Source organism: Osmia lignaria, chromosome 3, assembly GCF_051020975.1.
Source record: "Osmia lignaria lignaria isolate PbOS001 chromosome 3, iyOsmLign1, whole genome shotgun sequence".
In the NCBI taxonomy this organism is placed as follows: Eukaryota; Metazoa; Arthropoda; class Insecta; order Hymenoptera; family Megachilidae; genus Osmia; species Osmia lignaria.
Window position 1 is genome coordinate 7,897,108 of NC_135034.1, and position 20,390 is coordinate 7,917,497.

A 20,390-nucleotide genomic window follows, 5' to 3' on the forward strand; every position below is an offset into this window, starting at 1 on the left:
CAGGAACCTCGATCTGTCAAATAATAGATAACGAGTGCCGCGAGAGCTTGTTTTCATTTTATTCCGTCACTCTTCCTCCTCGTTTTTTCATCTCTTCCCTTTTCGTTCGGTTCTCCGGAGGATGTTGGAAACTCGGTTCGTAACGTGAATTATCAAACCGAAATGCAACTGGAGGAGAAAAGAAAGTCTTTCATTGAATATTCCCACGATACTAAACTCGTGTCATTTCGAGTAATAAAGCGAGCATCTGCAATTCTGTTGCAGGACGGGCTGACAAGAAACGATGACAGAATACTGGCTACGTGCTTGAGCCTCTGCAAGGCGGCCAACAAAGATCAAGCGAATGCAGGTACGTATACAAAAGCAGCCTCGTATTTCTCCGAGTGGAAGAGGTATCCTGAACACGTTTCAACGTTTTCCACGGGGCTGATAGCGATTAATACACGGAGTTGATCGTGGCGCTCGTTTCGCTTGGAGATTAACCGTTATCGGCGTGGCCAGTGCTCTCTCGAGCCTTGTCGTGATCGAGCGCGTGTAACTTTTACCGTTCCTTATCAGAGCGGAATTTATTAGCGAACAGGCTACTAATTATTTGCCCGTTCCTCCTGGTCGTGGGATCGACACCTAGTGAAATCGGTTTCATTAGAAGGCGGCTGACTAATTGAAACCGTATTGCTGCTTAAATTATGGACGTCTTTTAGAGATAGTTTTCTTACTTTGCTCCCTTTTTATTTTACCGGGTTACGACTGCTTGCTGAAAGAAGCGATTTGCTTTTCAACGAGTAAGCTCTTCCGAGTGTTAATTACACTCTCTACTGTAGCAAAAGTGGTTGTGTCTAGTAAGGTATACGATAATACGAATTACTAACATCTTGAAGGACACGGTGTAAGAATAATTATCGAGGGTGTGATTATTTTATTTTTCAATTTAAGCTTACATCGTTGATGTAATAATGCTATTCAGAATTTATCCTGGCCATCGGGATCAATCGCGATTCAAACTTACGTATATCAACAGATATTTGAATTAAATTATAATTAGAGATCTCTCCATGGTCCGTCGTCCGAGGGTTAATTGAAATCAGGACCCATCATGTCACTAATTTCCCAGTGAAAATTTCATTCCCAGTTCCTGCTCAGAACCTTCTTTCAGCAGCTGTCAGTTAAAAAAATAAATTTCTTTTTTTCAAAATCATCCCCCTAGATGTAAACGAATCAATACCTTTGATTCGAGCAGAAGAGGGTCAGCCAAGACGACTGAGAAGGGAAGTGGTCCTATTGACAGAGGACAGGAACTTAAGGGTGAAAGCTTTGGCCAGGGACGTTCCCGTAAGGGAGGTTCCCGACTTCATGCAATGGGCCGGTCTCGGCTGAGATTTTTATTCGACCAAACACACCCGTTAACGAAAAATCTCCCGTTAAACCCCCCCGCCGAGTAAACTTGACCAGCAACAGCAACCAGCATCACCATCGACGCGAAAAAAACGGAGATCGTGGAAGGAAAAAAGAGGAGGATGTGTTGTCTCGTCCTTGCGGATGTTCATCGTGTGCTTCTCCCCCAAGTAAAACGTGGCCGATCAGCTGTCACGCGCGTGCGACGGATCTTCCGTTCACGTAAGTTCGTCCTGATTGTCGAGGTCGTGCCTCTTTTTTCATGGTCACGCGTTCCTTTCTCGGCACGGCGAGGATACTAGAAACGAGCGGATTAATCGCTTCGTCGCGTTGTTTTATCCACGATGAATCGGCGAAGCTAGGCGAGGCGAGTCGAGAATCGTAAAGAGGGGACCGCGCGGATTCGCGCGCGAGTATTCTCGTGAAATCTTTTAAACCAAGCTTCTCCATCGAAAGCTGTAGACGAAAATTGGGAACGGAAGTTACTTTGGAGCATGGTAAGGAACGATGGAAGGCGTTTAAGCAGGAAACGCGTGTAGGGTTTCGAGGGAGATATCGAAGGAACAAGGTGATCGGATCGATGAGATACGATTGAAAGGATAGAGAAAGAATAAAAAGGAGAATGATAGGTAGATAAATATATAGATAGATTAAATAGAAGCGTCGGTATTTTTACACACGTGAATATTTTTTGGTTGATTTTTATCGATGACGACCGCCACCAACGCGGCCGGCTTCATTTTTGTGTACCTTCCTTTTATCATGTTTGTAACAATCTATACACACACGTATATATAGATATATGTATATCTACATGTATATATTTGTACGCACTTTTGAATATTGTATACGCCGTATGCGGTCGTTGGAGGATGCGTTCGGAATCCGTCTTGTGTTCTTTGCCTTTCATTTCGCTTCTCTCTATTTTTTTTTCTTTCCCTTTTCTTTTTCTTTTCGGTTTTATCGTGCCGTCCTTAGCGAGAGACTCGTACAGAATCGTTTTTTTGGAATTAATTTTTCTTTCTCCTTTCTCCTTTTACCCTTCGCCGCCTCCAGCCTCCATTTCTCCGACAATGACCATCTCGCGCGGCTAGCTGTTGCTTCTTTTCGAAATATTTTCCTTCTATTTTTTACGTAATTTCCAATTTTCTTTCGATGCCTTTATTTTATGTCATTGTTTTCCTTTTTTTTATAGAGATTTTTTTGTAACACCTTGCGAAGATTTTGTTAAATTATTCATTTTACAAAGATTTGTTGATTTTATTCTGTATAGGCATTGGTAATTCAATTGTTCATCAAGAAAATTATAATTTTTATGGATTTTGTTTTTAAGTATTTAAATATTTTATTCGCAAAGTGTTACGAGAGGAATTTATACTAGGTTTTTTTATAGCAATTTACGCACGACGAGGATACATTTTTACAGCACAAATTGTGATCGTTTCAAGTGGAGCACCACGGACACAAATCAGTTGTGTGCTTCTGCATTTTCAGTTAACTTCGTAAGTTCGAGCCATCAATATGGTATCTCGAATCCTCGTCGTTTTCCAGCGACTGCGAGCGTTTTCTTGTCGAGCATGCTGCGATCGTCAGTTTTTTAATCGACACACTTGCACGCATCAGAATAAACGAGATAGAGACAGTTCTTTTCGATGATAAAATAGCCATTTTGTGTGCTAACTTGGTTAAATTTGAATACATTAAAAATCGATCTAATAGACAGAAGTCTATTTTGGAATTTGAAGTGTCATTTTCTTAATTGAATTTGTGTGATTTAGTCAATTAAATAGATATTTCCTTCTTGTCCCACTTTCATTGATTAAATGTCATTTTATCAATCAAGTTGGCACTATTTTGTACAACAAATTGGTGTTAACCTCATTAGTTAAAATTATCATTAGTTGATGAAATTGATGCTATTTAAATTGACCAAATAGCCACCACTTTGTTATTTTATTGACACAATGAATTTTACATTTCCATAAATAAATTGTTGATTAAATTAATAAGATTTTATTAATCAGGTTGGCACCATTTCTGTTGAACGAGAATGGTTTGGTTGATAAATTATTCAATCAATTGTCTTCTCGTGAAATGGAAAAGTAATTAGAAACGCTTTTCATTAGCTTCAATTCAGATAAAACGTTAGATTACCTACAGATTTCTCGGTGACGATTCTTAGCAATCTCTATTTTCCTTTCGTTCCATTAGTACCTCCTGTGACCCACAATTTCTCTTTAAAATCCTCGATATTAACACTAGCCGCAAACGATCTTAATTAATCGAATGGTACGCAAAGAATAGATATCTCAGTATTGCACTCATGCTTATAGCTCTTCAACCTCATAATTAGATGCACCTTATAATGAATCATCACCTTCGATTAAATAAGTAAAACAGGAATAATAGAATTACGTGAAGCTGGTTAAAAAACAATTATTGTGGGATACAGAAGGTTAACACGTTGATTGCCCCCAGATAATTAATTTTTAAATTTAAGCCTGAAATTTTTGTATTTTCTATAATATTCTATTCTGTTTTCCTCGAGGGGTCAGTGGTGACTCCATCGGCATTCAAGATGTTAAATTTTAGGACCCGGTATCAGTGATTCCCACGGCAGTCATCGTGTTAACGAAAACAAAAAAATCAACCAAATCAGAGACAATTTGCATGGATTAATCTAATTAAAAGGAGTGAGAGAGGCGAACAAAGTGTGAAAGTGAGAAACGAGGGTTTCAAGAGACTTTACATGTCCTTATTCTTCAATGAAACTATATAGTTACTTAATTAATACATCATGCGAATGAGAGAGAACGATTAAAACTGAAAACGATCAACAGACGTACACTGCAGAATGTAATTCTTCGTTCTTTTTTCTTTTTAATTATCGTAATTAGTTATATACCATCGTTTCTATTAATGTTATATTTTTAATTGTTTAGCATGTATACGTAGGAAGACGATTAGCTCAATGATATATTTATCTTTGAGGATGTTCTAATACGTTCTGTGTCGCGTAGAATTAGAAGATTTTTAAAGCGAGCTGTCTTAGAAACATCTCATTATTTTATTAGGATTCTAGTTCAAATATTCTCATAATACAATTTTTTACTTTTAACGATTGTCGCGGGTCGTCGGTGACCCCTCCAGGCATGGAACGTATTAACGATATGATTTTCCCTAACAGTAGAAGAAACTGAAGATACTCGAAGAAGATTTCGAAGACTCAACCATCTTACATTTCCACCTTCAACACCATTTTATTAAAATTAAATTTTTAACCCTTTCAGCATCATTGGCACTTTGGAAGTTTAGCAGGCAAACCAGTGAAAGTATTTTTTAAAAAAATTATAATAATAATTCTCTAAATTAGTACATCTTATGTTAATTACAATTATTTGATTTTCATGATAAATTTTTCAGTATTTGATTTTTTACAGTTATTTATCAAAGGGTACTTATTACTGATATTTTTTTATAGTGAAAGGGTTAAAGATTCTTCCTAGAACCTGATCAATGTAAATCGTCGTTCCCTGCACGAATCTTCGAATATTTTTTCTTCTGACAGGTAAATGGGGCGAGAGTGCGACAGAGAAAAACGAGTGGAGGCAGCCAGAATCAATCGTGTTCGATGGAAACGATCGTTACCGATGCTACGAAGCAATAAATCGAATAGATTTATGAACATCCTTACTCGAATCCCTGTTTCTCCGTTGATTCGTTCGTTAACAGTTCCCCGTGGTGCAATAACGTGGCGAGGTGACGACGTTTCCTCGTTATCGTGGTGCTTCATTTAATTTGATGACTTTGATTTCGATGGTTCGTGCATTGGCATGAAAGAATTTAAAAAAAGAAAATGATTTACAGAAGGAAAAATTTATGTTTAATTGTAATTCCCTCAAAGTAGAACCTTCAAAATTTTGTCACGAATGATTGATTCTACGCTGTCTGCTTAAATATAAACGAACAAAAAAATAATAGAATAAAAGAAATGTAGATTTTTTAAGGACGTCGATGTTTCACGTGCGATTTAATGGAAAAAAAGATATGTTTAAATAGTAATTGTTTTCGGATGAATTTTTATGCCCTGAATGTGTATCTAGGAATGAGTATGAAAACGCTCGACTATAGAATGAGTATACAAAGACACACACGTACGCCATTCGTCACCGATTTTATTCAAGATTCCCGCAATATCAATATTATGCGTATAGTAATTAAAATAATGTAATGAACGGAAGCACGGTTCGTTTGTGTTTCGTCTCAGGAAGAGAGAGAAAAAATGAGAGAGTAAGCGATGCGACGACGATTAATGATGATGATAATGATAATGAAATGAAAGACTATGATGCAAATGTAGAATTTTTAGGCTAATCATTTATTACACTTATGAGGAATGTCACTATTATAGTGTTACCATTTTGATTATTCAATAAAACGCGACGTTGACGGAATCGCTGTTAAATCTACGTGTTTTGTATACTCTGGGTGTATTTAATCTCACTTAACCCAAAGTTCTGTTATTTCCAGATGCGGCAATGTTACTACTACTACCGGGGCATTACTGTATTTCGTTAATTTTTATTAGAAAAATGTCTAATTCTGAATATCCATCAGTTATTTAAAAATATTTCACAAACCTATAATTTGATAAATTAATATATTCAGGAACGTAAGTTAATTGAAATTCAATTTTCAGGTTACAGTAATGACAAGTTACTGAAGAAGGTGTTATAAAAAAGGAAAGGACAGATTACTTGTGCATTTATAGAAGAATCATAAGTCGCTCATAACTTAACGACACTTCATTAAAATATCCTTCGATCTTAGAGTATTAACAGTTAGATGAGATGTTATTTAACATATTAAGTGAGTAACCAAGTCAGAACATCAATATTATACTTCCTTTATTCGTCTAGTTATACATGCATATTGTTCCATAAAATTATTCAAATGTCTATGCCTATCGGGTATCGACAATATTGTAATATCGATAATTATGTGCACAGTTATGTCATAACGCGTCGAGGGAACTGCATTCCAGTTCATTTAAAGAGAAAAAATTGTTTATTTTTCCTGAGGCAGTGCGAAGCAATTTCTCTCGAACGTTGTAACATACCGTTACACAGCTCATCAACGGCACCTTATCAATCATTCAATTTTCTTCGTTCACACACGACCCATTACAACTTGATTTCCATATGCTATTTCCCAGTTAGATTTACTAGATTCCAAGTACTCGACGAGTTAAACAATTATTTATGAGAGGACTTGACTTTATTTCTGTAGCTGGGTCGAACGACGCGAAGGGGGTTAGATCCAATCTTCTTTCTCAAAAAATCCTAATCATCCTAATCACCGTTTCCTAATTCCAGAACGAATGATCCCGAAAACCAAGGTAGGTCTTCAGGATGATCCTCAGAAGACGGACAGTATAAGTGAGTGAAAAGTTGGTTCACCATTTGGACAGTAGATTTCCGGTCGACTTGAGCTAGCTAAGGGAACGGCAACAGAAGTTCTCTGGCAAGCGAGAGTCCGCCAAGGTGGTTATTTTTAACCAGCCAACCTTGAACTTGCTGCTGCCGCTGGTGCTGCTGTTGCTGTGCTGCTGTTGCTGCTGCTGCTGGCTGCTGCTGTTGTGCTGCTGCTGTGATCCGATCACCAATAAAGGGACTTATCTAATTCTGAGAAAGGCGATCGGCTCTCTCGGCTAAAGGTAAGTACCCACGCTGTATTCCCACCAGCAGCGTGCCTCGGACGTACGTTATAGTGCATCTTGGCCTCGGTACCGTGGCCGGGGACACGCTCGAAACGGACCTCTCTTAAACGTTCACCGGTATATGTCCCACGACGTTGTTGGCCTCCGACGGGTTATGTTTAAAGATGTGCCCTCCAGTTGGAACAATTGAACCGGGATATTGTTTGATCTTTCTTTTCGGCACGGTTCAAAGCTCATACGGCTTCTTAATTGATCCGAAAGATCATGAACTGGCTCCATAGTTAGGTACTTCGAGATCGTATTCCCTAAATGTCAAGGTCTGACGAAGAATCCGATAGGAAAAATAACTTTGCCATCGCTCGGAGAAGAATACAAAGAGATATTTCATTTTTTTCCATCCCATCGGTCGGATCTAAGGTTTTCCTAATCGCGGTTATCGGACAAAGCGTGCGCGTACGTGGCTGCACGTGTCCCGTCCACGCCGTTTTTCACAAGGAATCGCAACAAAAGTGGCTCTCGCAGGTCGTAGACACCAGCTGTACGCGGTTGTACGTCAGGAACCAGCCGGCATGTCCGTCTATGGTCCCCCGTGTGTCCGCTGGATGCTCGTGATAACTGCCGCGAGAGTTATGCGGTAGCCGCCGCGAGATAACATAAACTCGCGCGTTATCTGATCAGACAATGCATCCGGTGATTTGTGGACTCACGAATGGGGTGACCTGCATACCGAGATACCCGGTGCTGTTTCTCCGTTGCCCGTTGCCGTTGCCGCTCCGCTCCTCGATGCCAGGCTAAAGGTAGCCAGACTCCGAATCAGCTCGCGCCGCTCATTTCGCGCATCGATCCTGCTGATCTGCATAGTCGCGTGACTCGTTCCTCCGGCTTTTATTCTCTTTTGCGCGTTGCACGGGACGAAATCGAGCCGGTGAACGGCGGTTCGGCGTGTTCGCACGCCGTGAACGGAGACCGAGAGGTCGAGCTGTAAAATTAACAGATTCGACGCGAGGACACCGGGCAATCGCGATCCACGATCATTCATGCGGAGAAGGAATTTTCTTACCAGATTCGCGTTGATCGCGATTAATTAAACTAATCAAAATTAAATTCACAAGCAAACACCATCGCTAGGAGAGTCAGAGGATACGTTTATAAAGCACGCGTAGTCGCATTCGCGAGGTGGCTGACGCTTGCCTGACAGGAGCATAAAAGCCAGGGAAGAGAGTAAACGAGCGGCGTACAGCAGGACATAAAAGATCGTCGCGTCCTCTCGTGAATCTAAAATCTAGCCTGCGCGGCTAGTTTTCGAGGGCAGTTAAGGGGACGAACGGCGGAAGCAAAGCGGTTGCTCGCAGATCCGGCCAGATCCTGGCACGCACGAACGAACGAGCTCATGTGTGCCGGGAGCGACGCGTTTCCTGGTAGCAATTAAAATCTCACGTATCTGTCCTTAACGTTCTTTTCTCTCTTCACCCCCTCGTGTCATCTTCGTCCCCTTTCTTTCTCGCCGACGCGACGCCGTGGACGCTAAGTTCCTTGGTCGCGCGCCGAGCTTTTTTCCCTCGGTTCGAACGTGCGTGTTTCGTTGAACCGTCCCGTCGAGCTAAGAATTACGAGAAGTTCAAGATCACGGGGTCGTTGCACGTGCCCAAGAGGACTGGAGAAGGTGTAGTCGTGCTTTATCGCAACGTCAGCTGGCCACCAGCCAGATGGCCAAGCTCGAAGCGCTACAGCTGGGCGACTTTCCATCGTTTGCGGGTGGCCTGCCGACATTAATTACCCCTTACCCCTGCCATTTTTTAGCCAACGGATCGTTCGAAGGGTTGATAAAACGTTTCTAATCAATTTCCTTCGTTTGGAGAATTTTTATGAAATTGCTAGAAATAATGAATCGGAAAGTCCTCGATTCCATGATAGAAATTTTATTTAGATCATGAATACAAGTATTTTTCTGTAATAAAAATTTGAACTTTCTAAATGAGAAGTCCCACGAGTTCCATTTCCGATGTGTTACGTAAGAGTCGGCGACAGGTTGGCAGACACGAGGACGCACGACGATTCCCGGACGAGGTTCCTAATCCTCCGACGCGGTCAGTCTGCGATACGTTTTCTGTATTCGTTGGAGCGCTCCAGCCTCGTCTGGGTTACGAAATGCAGAAGACGTACTGCACGAATGCGGTAATCGCATTCCCCTCGCCGATTCGTGGCTGAAAAGTCCATTCTTTCGGCGGACATGCTTCTTCGTCTGTTTGACCAGCCGTTTCGTGTACAGGGTGTTTAAGAAACGCGTACACCCTTAAAAGGAATTATATTTATAATATAGGACGATTATTATAAAAATTATACAATTTTGAACCCCGTCTCGTTTAATTGAATAATTATAAACAGAGCGTAATTGGTCCAGTTAAATCAAACAGGAATCACGGTATTCCTTCGGTCCCTCTTCCGGGGATTACGAAGCTGGTACTCAGCCTCGAAAGTTAACTAGCTGCCGCGACCAAGGGTCAAACCAGGACCACACAGTCGCGGTCGTAACTCAAACCTATTATATTTCGCAGTTTGTTACGCTACCCGTCCCTTTTTTCCCGCTAGGGTATTTCCCTTTCTATCTCGTTCCCTCTCTGACACTTGCAACCCTTCAACCTCTCTCTTCACTTTCGAGAGACGCTATTTCGCTCGCGGGGACGAGATCAACTTCGTACGTTGCCGTGATTTACACCGTGAACGGTTATTTTCCGATAGACGATGTATTTATACGTAAAAAGTATGCGGAACCCGATACGCATTTTCCTGCACGGTTAAACCTGATGCTCGCGCATAACTTTCATTTGATACGCTGAGTTAGGGAGGACGAGACGGTGATTTGTCTAGATTCGTGTGTAATTATTGGAAAATTTCGTTTCTTAAGGTGTGTTATTTGATCGTTGGAAACTGAAAGTTGGTGAAGTGTTATTGCTAAACGACAAACAGGGGTAAGTGAAATCAGAATTCACTTTTCGAATGACTTCCACTTTCTTAATCTGTACGTTTAGAATTATATTTCATTATTTTTATCATTCTAACGTTCTAGTATTTTTTTTTAGGTTCCCTGGACGGCGACACGGGCTGCTAATCACCAACGACAGACGCATCCTCGGTGAAAAATTTCCCTACCCATGTCGTAAACTCGTCGAAGCAACGCGGCCGTATCGAGACAAGAAGCTCGAAATTGCAGAGTAATCACTTGGAATGATCTTGGAAGTATTGACAAGCGGATCGGGACAAGGTAGCAGCAGGTATGTATCGAGCAGGACATCGATATGAATTCAGGGAATTGCATAATGGCGGGTATAGAGTGAAAGAAGAGCAGCGACCTCGTCGCTTAAAGAGGAGGATACTCGTCCATGATGATTCTTATCTATGTAGGAAGTCATCCAGCCGTCCTCTTCTCTGTCTGCGTAAGAAGATCCAATCTCGAGGCGTGTGTTAGGTAATATTGCTGGCGACCAGCTAAATGCATATTGTCGTGCCGTTGACTTGTTGGTTCGATGCTTTAGCCAGCTACGACGACGGAAGCCGGCAATCGGAAACACGGCTACTCTGCTCTTCCTTTTCTGATGACTTGGCCCGATTTTTAGACGTCTCCGAGGATTCTTCGTTTACGATTTGTTCGGCACTCGGTGAGTAAATTTTAAGTCGTAATACACTTTTCTTCGTTTCTATAATATTATTAATTATTAGCGGGCGAAGTTTGTCAAAAATTTTCTCGCGTTTCGTTTCGGTACCGCAAATCACGCAGATGTCCGTTGCGGTTGTTGCTGTTGGCATCCCTGCGAGAGGGATCCAAGGGTCCCGATATCGAAGGGGGAGTACGAAAAAGAGAAAATAAAAAGTCGCGCGCCGCGGCACATTGTTCATTCAGGAGGCGAGCGCCGCGGCCATAAGTCATAGATTAGATTCAGATCGCTTTGAGCCATTGTATGCGTATCGTTGGGAGACAATGCCCCAGTGAATCAAGCGTACGATCGCTTGGACCCTGGGGAATCCCTGTCGCTGGGCTCGCAGTCGGCCCTTGGGTTCACAAGTAATTGTCCGACGGTGGACGAAGCTTTGAAAGAGACGGCAAGAATTCCAGCGCCTCCGTCTATCTTCCAGATACTCGTAAGGCGATTCTATTACTCGCGCGACGAATGAGAACGCGTTAAATTGCCATTTCATTTTCCTCCGTTCAAGAATTTTCAAGGGGCCGCGAGTAATAGCTTTATTTAACCAGGAGGCACGGTTTGCTCGAAACGTTAAATATTCTATCGATTCGTATCGTTTCCTGGATACCAGGATCGACGTCGATCCCAAGGTGTACGCGATCGAGAAAAATAAGGTGTGGAGGAATCGAAGGAGGTGGAACAATTGTCAAGCAGGTGCTCGCGATTCCCATGGCCCTGGCAGACGATTACGGCCGATTACCGCCTACACGTAGAACGATGCCCGATCGATCACGTAAGCGGGCAACTCTGCTACCGCATACTAATCAGCATTATTTATTTATATGTATTGACCAGCTGGTCAATTCGTTCACACGTGATGGAATTGCCTGGCCGACCAATGAATGCCTGACCGAACTGGCTAGCCCATGATCCCTCGTCTGCAAGCTTCAACATTCATGTCTCACGTCTTGCTACTATTTAATGCTATCTGTTCATTCAGATCGTTGCAGTCTTGAAAAAATTTCACATCACGATTTGAATAATTTTGATATTTTAACCCCTCAAGTCGATAACTATACATTCTGAAAGAATTTGTCAGACGTGATAATTAAATTAGATGAACTCACTTTCTTAATAGGGGTGAGCTGGTACCAGAAAATTCGGGTCGAGAATTTTTTCGGACTCGGGCAGGATTCCTAAGTCGACCCAATCGAGAAAAGTTTCAAATGCTCGTATAAATATTTTACACCGATCAAAAGGCGTGTGCGATGGATTTTGGTGCTTGTAGCTTTGTCATACACCACTTAACGAGCGTATTAGGAATGCACCACGTGTTCGATACGTGTACGAGTATCCACGCGTGCAGTAAAGAGGGGAATGTATTAGTTCAAGTTGCCGAAGAACGCTTTTGGGTTGGGTCGAAATGGGTTAAGTTGTGTTAGATAGTTCTTTTTGTTTCGGAGTTGATTTCTTGTTGATGTAGAGTTAGATACAAAGAAGAAACTAGCGATGGATCTGAGTAACTTCAGGTTTGTTACAGATGCATTTCACTATCAAAATTTTCAATTCAATGCTGATTTTTTCATTTTCTGTATAGTCAATTCACTGACGTTGGTGAAAAGAAAAATAGTACTTTCAACGTAACAGAAGGACTCTTCAGATTATTGACATAAAGGCCACGTAGTTTCACAGAGGATTTACAGTTTTAGTCGATCGGTAAACCGATCGAGGAGCACATTTTCCCTTATTCCCATGCACTCTGTTCCTCGACTCGGTTGGGTATATATCCTTGGACAATGGTATACGCGACGAGCAGCACGGAAATTTGTCGCGTTCCTTCTTTCCCTCGTCTCTTTGCCCCTTCATCTTCTCGCACGCTCGGCAAGTTTGCGGCGTGGCGCCAATAGAATCGAGAGAACGCACGAGCGCCGTTCTCACGAGGAGTGCGTGCGTGCGTGCGTGCGTGTCACGCGAACGGAGGTGGAAAGAAAGTAGTGAAGGTATTCGATTCGTTCTTTCTTCCAATTCTAAAACCATTCGACCGAATATAGATATACCAATTTCGGAAATTTTGAAAAACTTCAAAGACAATTTATTTTTTTAATTTCCTTGAAACGACACGGAGAGATTCAAGACTGTCGCTAGCTACGGGGTGTCACGCGTGAAAAAAAAAAAAAAAAAAAAAAAGAACCAAGGATTTGAACCGAGAACCTTTAGATTGCGAATCATGTGTTTAACCACGGAGCGAATCCATTACTCGCAATCTGAAGGTCCAAGGTTCAAATCCTTGGTTCCCAAAAATTTTTTTTTTTTTTTTTTTATGATAAATTTTATGTAATAGTTATTCAAAAAGAAACAAATGATCATTAAAAAAAAAAAAAAATGGTGGGGACCAAGAATTTGAACCGTGGATCTCTAAATTGCGAGTTGTATGTATGAGTTTGTCATACTTCAGAATGTAAGGAGTAACTAACTGTAATTGTTAATATCTTTTAAACAATTAGCCGTCTGCCCCCAAAAGGGGGTTTAGGCGTGTTCAGCTCGACGAGCTCTACAAGCTGGCAAAGTTTCATTAATAAGTGAGTGTAACAGTTGGGTAGTTCCCCTTATTAGTAGACGCAACGAAGTTGTATTGTGGTTTTACCCCTAAGATTAGCAATAGGAATGGTTCTTACCAGGGTTGATATTTTTTCTCAGGATTTAAACCTCTTCTTAGAGCTTTCTGATTCGCTAAACGATACGTTACGACGAAGCGCCACATTCCCTGGAACAGCTGTACAATATCCCAATCAAAGCCATAGTTAAAACATGAAACGACTTCCTTCCCGATGTAGGACCACTTATGGTTATCTTTTCTTATTAATGTTAATAGAGGTTTCGTCGTCCACCGGCAAATCTGTCGGGGGGGTTAACGGTACCCCGCAACCGCTGTGAGAGAATGCCGACTTTGTACAGATGATCTGCAAGATGTTCGCGAACAGAAACTGCATGTTCAAGGATACTTACGATACTGTAATTTGACCGACCGATAGTCTCCTCGTTCTATAAAATAAATTGCTACCTCGAGCCTCTATTAACGCAGAATGATAAATCCGGTAGCGATTATCTCGTTAAGGGTAACATCCCCAATTGCTCGCCGAGCGTAAGATCCTCGCCTCTCGATGGAAACGAGGGTGGCGTATTAAGATTCAATTCGATTCGGTGGCGAGATGAAGCTCCCTGTATCATAAACGACCACACCAGACAAAATGGATATTTATTCTTTACCCTTGGCGAGTTTCCTCGCGCGAGTTGCCACGCAGTCGGATCGATCCCTCCGTCAGCGAGCGTAACGTCTTCGAGGGGTTTGCGACGAGCCGATAACGTCGAGGGTGAATCGTCTCGACGAGGGGTCCAAGCAACGTTCGTTTGCTACCCTCGAAATCTCTGGCAACGGCTCCTTTTCGCCGATTTGCTCGGCTACGAGAGGGAAACTCGCTTCGTCGTCTCGAAGCTTTCTCGGGAAAATATTGGAGCTGCGATTTAACGACGCGTAAACAGGCCGGTTACGGGGAGCAAATAGTTCCTGATTTATCGAACAGGAATTGAGTTATTTGCACGCGTTTCCCTGGGTTATTGGGTTGGGTAGAGAGTGAAAAGATAGGAAGAGAATTTCGCTGGAGTTTATAAGGGAAAGTAGGGTAAAACTGGGCGTCAGATATATTTTTTGATGTAGAAAAATAACAATGGGTAACCGAAGGTAAAGCTACAATTTGGGCTTCGTTGTTCAAGAGTTGATTCTCCAAAGTACACTAATTCAATTTTCCCTACCAAACTCTGAAAACACAACTGAAATCAATCTCGAACCAGCAATCTGCCTGGCATCTGAAACACGCCTAACGCGATATCCCCCATTAATTCCACCCTCTTCGAAGGAATCGAATAGCAGCGGTAGTTTACTCTGTTACCCTGTTTCTACGTCTCATGCAGGACGAGCGAAGGAAAATCAAGGAACCCGAAGGAATCCAGTCTCTCGTTCCCAATTAGAGGCGCTTAAGCTGCGATAGCCACGTTCGATCATCAGGTATATACGTCGGTTATCGATGCGTCCGATCGACGGTCATCACGCATACACGAGGTCCGTCAATCATGCAAATGCGACATTAGGGGTCAGCGAAAGATAGAAAGGAAGGGGGAGACGAACAACTGAGGATCAGCTTCTCTGGAAAACCTCTGACCGTGGCTTCCCATGTACCACATAAGATAATGACGTATGATTCGTGGCATCGTGAACCAATAACAGTGCTGTTAGCCATGCTGCCTCGCCTCGTGCACCTTGTTTTTCAGGCCACGATGAGATATCTCACGTGCACTATGAGAGGAGTTTCGAGTCGGTATAGAAATTCTAGTTTGACCCTGTAAAGGAGAGATGATAGATCGGGGCATGGATAGAAAATATGACAATGATACGAGATACTAAAATTTGAATTTCGGGTTTGCCGCTCGATCGCTCTTCGAATCGGTGGATTTTCGAGCGGGAACAAGCTAGCAGGCAGGTGGGGAAGAGAGAGGGAAAAAAATCAATGGGAATAACGGTGACACGCATGGGTCAGTGCGTTTGTAACCTTTAGGCCTTTGCGTTGGTTACACAGACGGAAAGAAGAGAGAAAGAGGAGAGACGGCTGGTCGAACCGCGAAACGGTAAACGCGGCAAGAGTAGGATGTTTCCCTTGACGTAATTCCATTCGACATTCTCGCGCGGTGATACCGACGCGGACCTTTGCTATCAGGGTCGACGACCTCCCCCTCCTCGTCGAGGGAAAAATCCACCTGACGGGCTATTTTCGTGCCATTATTCGATTAATTGCCCAGGCGACCAGCAACGCCGCCACGATCCTGCCTGTGCAGGAGGCGTCCGGTCCGCCGACTGGTGCTACGTGTTCGGAGAACCTGAAGATTCGATGGACTTTGAAAAAATTATTTTTTTTCGAAGACTCGAAACTTTTCACCTGATCTATTTTTACAAAATACGCAGCCCGAAGTGGCTGCTTTTATAAAACAATACATATCAAATTCTGAAGATCTAAAAGCTATTGAAGACTCTGATCAAAGCGGAAACTCGTTGAAGAGAACGAAATGGGCGAATCGTGACTGAACTTCGATCGAGTATTCACGAAGAATATCTTCGAGTTCCGTGCTTCATTCTCAGCGGATTCCTTTCATTAGATATGTGCAAAGAGATACGTTATGCGATCAGAAGGCAACGTCGCCAGAGCGAGAGAGAAAGATAATACAGTGACATAAATGTTTCGTGGGACATCGGTTCGACACACGGTTCACCTCGTTTCGCGAATTCGTTCGCCGATCACGATCAACGACACGTCTCTGTCGAATTATCGAAATACCTCGCACGATTGCCGGATGAATGTTAATCCGCGCTATCGTACAGCCGCCTCAATCCCGCTATCTCTGTTCACTCTGTGAAATTTGAATGTTTCTAACCAAAAAAGTATCGCCCATCGACGTGCCACGATTTTTTAATCAACAGGAAAATGAGAAGCCACATCTATGCAATATAAAAATTTCCTTCTCAACCAAGATTCCCACGATCTCGATCTTCGATCTCAGCGATCTTTTCCAAAGCCCCTTATTCTCTTTCAAAAGATAACCGATGTCCGTTTAACGGAGCATCATCTTTTTCGCAAAAGCCCGGTCCGCATCATTTTCACCCCATACGTCTTCGTTACCGGCGTCTGATTCGATGAATAATCTCGATTCGCAGGCGGTGCTCGTTCGTTAAGCAACCCCACGGATCGGTCAGTTTTTTACCGACCCGTTCGCGTATACAAGGGTACGCGACAAAATAACCGAGCGACGCCTGATTGCGCCGCTTGTGCATGGACGCCGCGCGCATTATCAGCGTGTCTGGATGTAATATAGAGGCTCCTAAACGGCGACGTCCGAAACACGCCTTTTGCCCGGCATCTCGCAGCCCGTTCATTTTTCACAGCGATCCAATTTAACATGGTGCTGGAAGACCGTGAACGAACGCCGCCAATGGGGCGAGGATGCAACCGCGGGGCTTGAACCCCCATCATTACCCGTCGAATCCAGCGGAGGCTCGAACGTGCATCAATTATTTGGTGAATCGAGGAGGGACCCAGTCCTCCTTATACCTTTTCCACCTCCTTCTTCGTCTTTTACTTGCTTTATTTCTCCTTTTTATTCCACCGGACCGCTCGCATTCTACTATGTCGAGAGAGCAATTGCACCATACATCAGACTCGCGCGATATTCGCCATTATAATGGGGGGTTAGCCGCGTCAGGCTCATGGCGTTTCGACTCTTATTGTTCCTTCTAGCCATCGTTCTTTCCTTCCTCCCTTCTTTCCTCATGCCAGTTTCTTCTATTTTGTTGGTGGAACGGTTAAGCAGGAATGTTTTAATTGCCCTCCGAGTATACGGAGAAGGGCAGCAGGGAGAGTGGTGGAAGGAATGAGGGGTACTCGTGATGCACCATGGGTTCAATTTGGCTGAGGTGCTGGAATCTTTTTTAATTTTTGTTTTGGGTGAAATTTTTTGGTTTCTTATTTTTGTTAGAATTTTCAATGGCTCTTGGCCTGATGTCAAATTTAATTTTGTAAGTCTTGAGACTTTGGAGATATTCACTGTTCGTATTCAGCCTTATTAATTGATCGGAGATTGCGTTAAGGAATTCTCGCGAACCGAGGAATATTTGAAAAATGTCAGGGATTCGTGGCGAGGCCGGAAGATCTCATTTTCGCGGGACGATGACAAGAAGGCTCGCGTGAAATTCAATGAACCCGTGTGGTTCGAGGGTACTTAGGTTACTCTTACGCAGGAATGCACCGGGGTAATGTAAAAGCAAACGAGCTAGTCTTGAGCGCATCGCGTGCCGCATTATGCTTGTATGAATAACAGGCGTAATCTTGTTTAAATGAAATATTCTCATTGCTTCTTACATCGCTAAAATATAATTATCGTTGAGATTTTACAAAATTTTAAACCTTTCTACAAGACCGGATTATGAATTCTACTCGATTTCATTAAATCATCTAGCATTGACAGTATCTCTATAACACCGGTGATTTCAATGCCTCGCTCGTTGCACAGAATATGATGCGCTGCATCATTGCATAGTGATTTCAATGATACCTACATAAATTATTTTATCTTTGCAATTGATAAATTACCGAATCAAAGGGTTTATGTATTTGAACATCATTTTTGTAAATAGAAATACTTTTGTTCATTTTTTGACAGAAACAATTTTATGATGCTTCACTGATGGAGTATGTCGATCATTGAACTGAAAGAAGTCATTGACGTTGAAGAGGTTGGTAAACATAGTATAACATAAAAAGAGAGAAACGAAAGGGGACCGATAGGAGGCGGTAAACCCGACGTTAAGGCGCGGACAACGATTATGCGTTTCAAGGCCGTTGTGTTGTATAACAACGTGTGCTTCACCTTAGTCGATCGCGATATCGACCTCGTCTGGAATGTCGACAGAGCCAGACAGGTGCGTCTCGCAGGAATTTGCGTGCCATTTTTTCGAATCAAAGTTTCTGCTTCCTTCAATCATTTCAAACTACCTAGAAACGCGTCATTTATAATTCAGAGGTCAGACGCATTAAGTAAATTCTTAGTAATAAAAAAGAAAGAGAAGGAACCATCGGAAGCATTAAAATTCTCCGGTAGCCAAAATCATCGTTCAACGATCTCGTTTCACAATTCACACATCATTCGGGTTTTGACCGAGCCTTTCGGTCGTTGAAACATTAAAACGCAAACAGCGTTCGCATCGCAATGAATGGAACAATTTACACTCGAAGAAGCAGCAGGCTTAATCGTGGGACCGCCTTTTAACGTCGAAACGCCTCGGTGCTTCTGCCGAAACCTAGTTCACTGACTTCGATTCGGTATTTCCCCGAAAGAGATATTTTTAGAAATCTCTGATAAGGCAATTATTGCTAATTATTCGAACGATTCTTACCCGATCCGATTCGATATTTTTGGATTCTCGCACACCTTTGGTCACTGATATTAAGAATCTCGAAAGAAGAGAAGTTTTAATCTCTCACGTTGAGAAGATCGGCGCACCTCGCGGTGTTTTTATTTCATGGCCGAAGAAAAAACCTCGATATATTACACGTTAATGCGCGGGTCAGCTTGCTCGAGACTGGTCGAAAATTTCGAGCACCTTTTATCGCGTTACACGTCGAGCATCGACCTCCAAATAGGTTAACTGTAATCGGGCAAAAGAGCCAGCCTCGTCCAAGGATCCTCGAGGATGACGACCCCTCTTTGCCAATTCTTTCGCGAGCCTTCATTATTGCTTCAATTTTTCTTACTCTCTTCTTTCATTCTCCCTTTTCTTTCTATCGATTACTGGCAACTCCAGAATTATCCAGGGAGTTTGATTAATTCAGGAAGAAAATTTTACCATTCCATCTCTATTTCCTGTATTTGCTTCTCGCGTGATTAATATTTGAATCTCTGTCATCAAAAAATTGAGGCTCTTATCATGGTCTGTCGTCCGAGGGTTAACTAACATCTCATTATCACCGTGGAAAACAAGATCTCAGTATTTAATTATTCAATTACATAATGAGGAATTCTCGCGTTAAGAACTACTAAACGGTTCGTTGTACGTCCTTCCCATTACCATTCGGTCAATTAACATATCCTATTAGCGATGACAGGTTTCGGGAATGTTGCGGTAGGTCAAACATCCTGCTCCGTGATTAACGATGTATTCTAATTCTAAAAAAGGAATAATTAAATAAAATAAAAAACTGCAGAGAAACGGTATAAAGTTGGACCGTTTCACTCGCATAAATATTTAAATATAAACAGGATTGACCTTTCATTTAAATCTTATAACGCGTCGTGGATTATTTGCCAACGGATTCTAAATTTTTCTTATAATTTTCCACAACCGTTCAGTTTTCCCTGTTATACTTGTTTATATATTCACTCAAACTCGATGGATAATGAAACACTGGCTCTCCGTTAACTAGAGGATTAACGGAGCTTCGGTCTATAAAGGATTTTTAGAAAAAGTGGATTAAACTTTGTGGTTGTATAATATATCGATAAAAGGTGTGGATCGTATGCAAATATTTTATTTAATACGTTGATTGCCGTGGAAGTCGGTGGTAACCAATGAAAAAAATCTTTTTGAAGTCGTTTTAAAATAAATGCTTTAATTGTAGTAATTAAATTCATAAAGTACAGATTTTAATTACAAACACGCGTATCATATTTTTTCAAAGTGGTATTATGAGATGCTGATTAGTAGGTGTACGTACTTCTTTAATTAAACCCTCGTTAAGTACAAATTTTATGAATAAAAGTTAATCTGATTTAAATAATCTTTTGCAAAAGTATTCGTACTCGTACCATGGGTGCACAAAATTATGTACTTTAATAATTAATATTCTATATGACCACCTTTAACCCGAAAAGACGTACCTTTTCCATTTCTAATTATATTAACCCTCGGACCATGAAGAGAGCACTAATTTTAACTTAATTTTCATTTTCTAAATCCTACACTGTTACTGTAATATCGTTTGTAAACGCCTTTCAATTGT

General features: G+C 42.0%; 1 protein-coding gene across 4 annotated transcripts in view; it reads left to right on the forward strand.

Annotated features, from left to right (window-relative positions):
• The window catches only part of LOC117605448 (telomerase-binding protein EST1A), an 83,574-nt gene extending 78,017 nt beyond the window's left edge, over nt 1–5,557 (forward strand). For 2 of the 4 annotated variants that reach the window (XM_076687981.1, XM_034326811.2), the window contains 2 exons: nt 265–349; nt 1,205–5,557. In XM_076687981.1, coding sequence (XP_076544096.1) covers nt 265–349; nt 1,205–1,374 — 255 coding nt within the window. In that variant the 3' untranslated portion in view covers nt 1,375–5,557. The remainder of the gene's footprint in view (nt 1–264; nt 350–1,204) is intronic. The other 2 variants (XM_076687982.1, XM_076687980.1) reach the window with 1 other exon arrangement.
• Nucleotides 5,558–20,390: the final 14,833 nt, after the last annotated feature.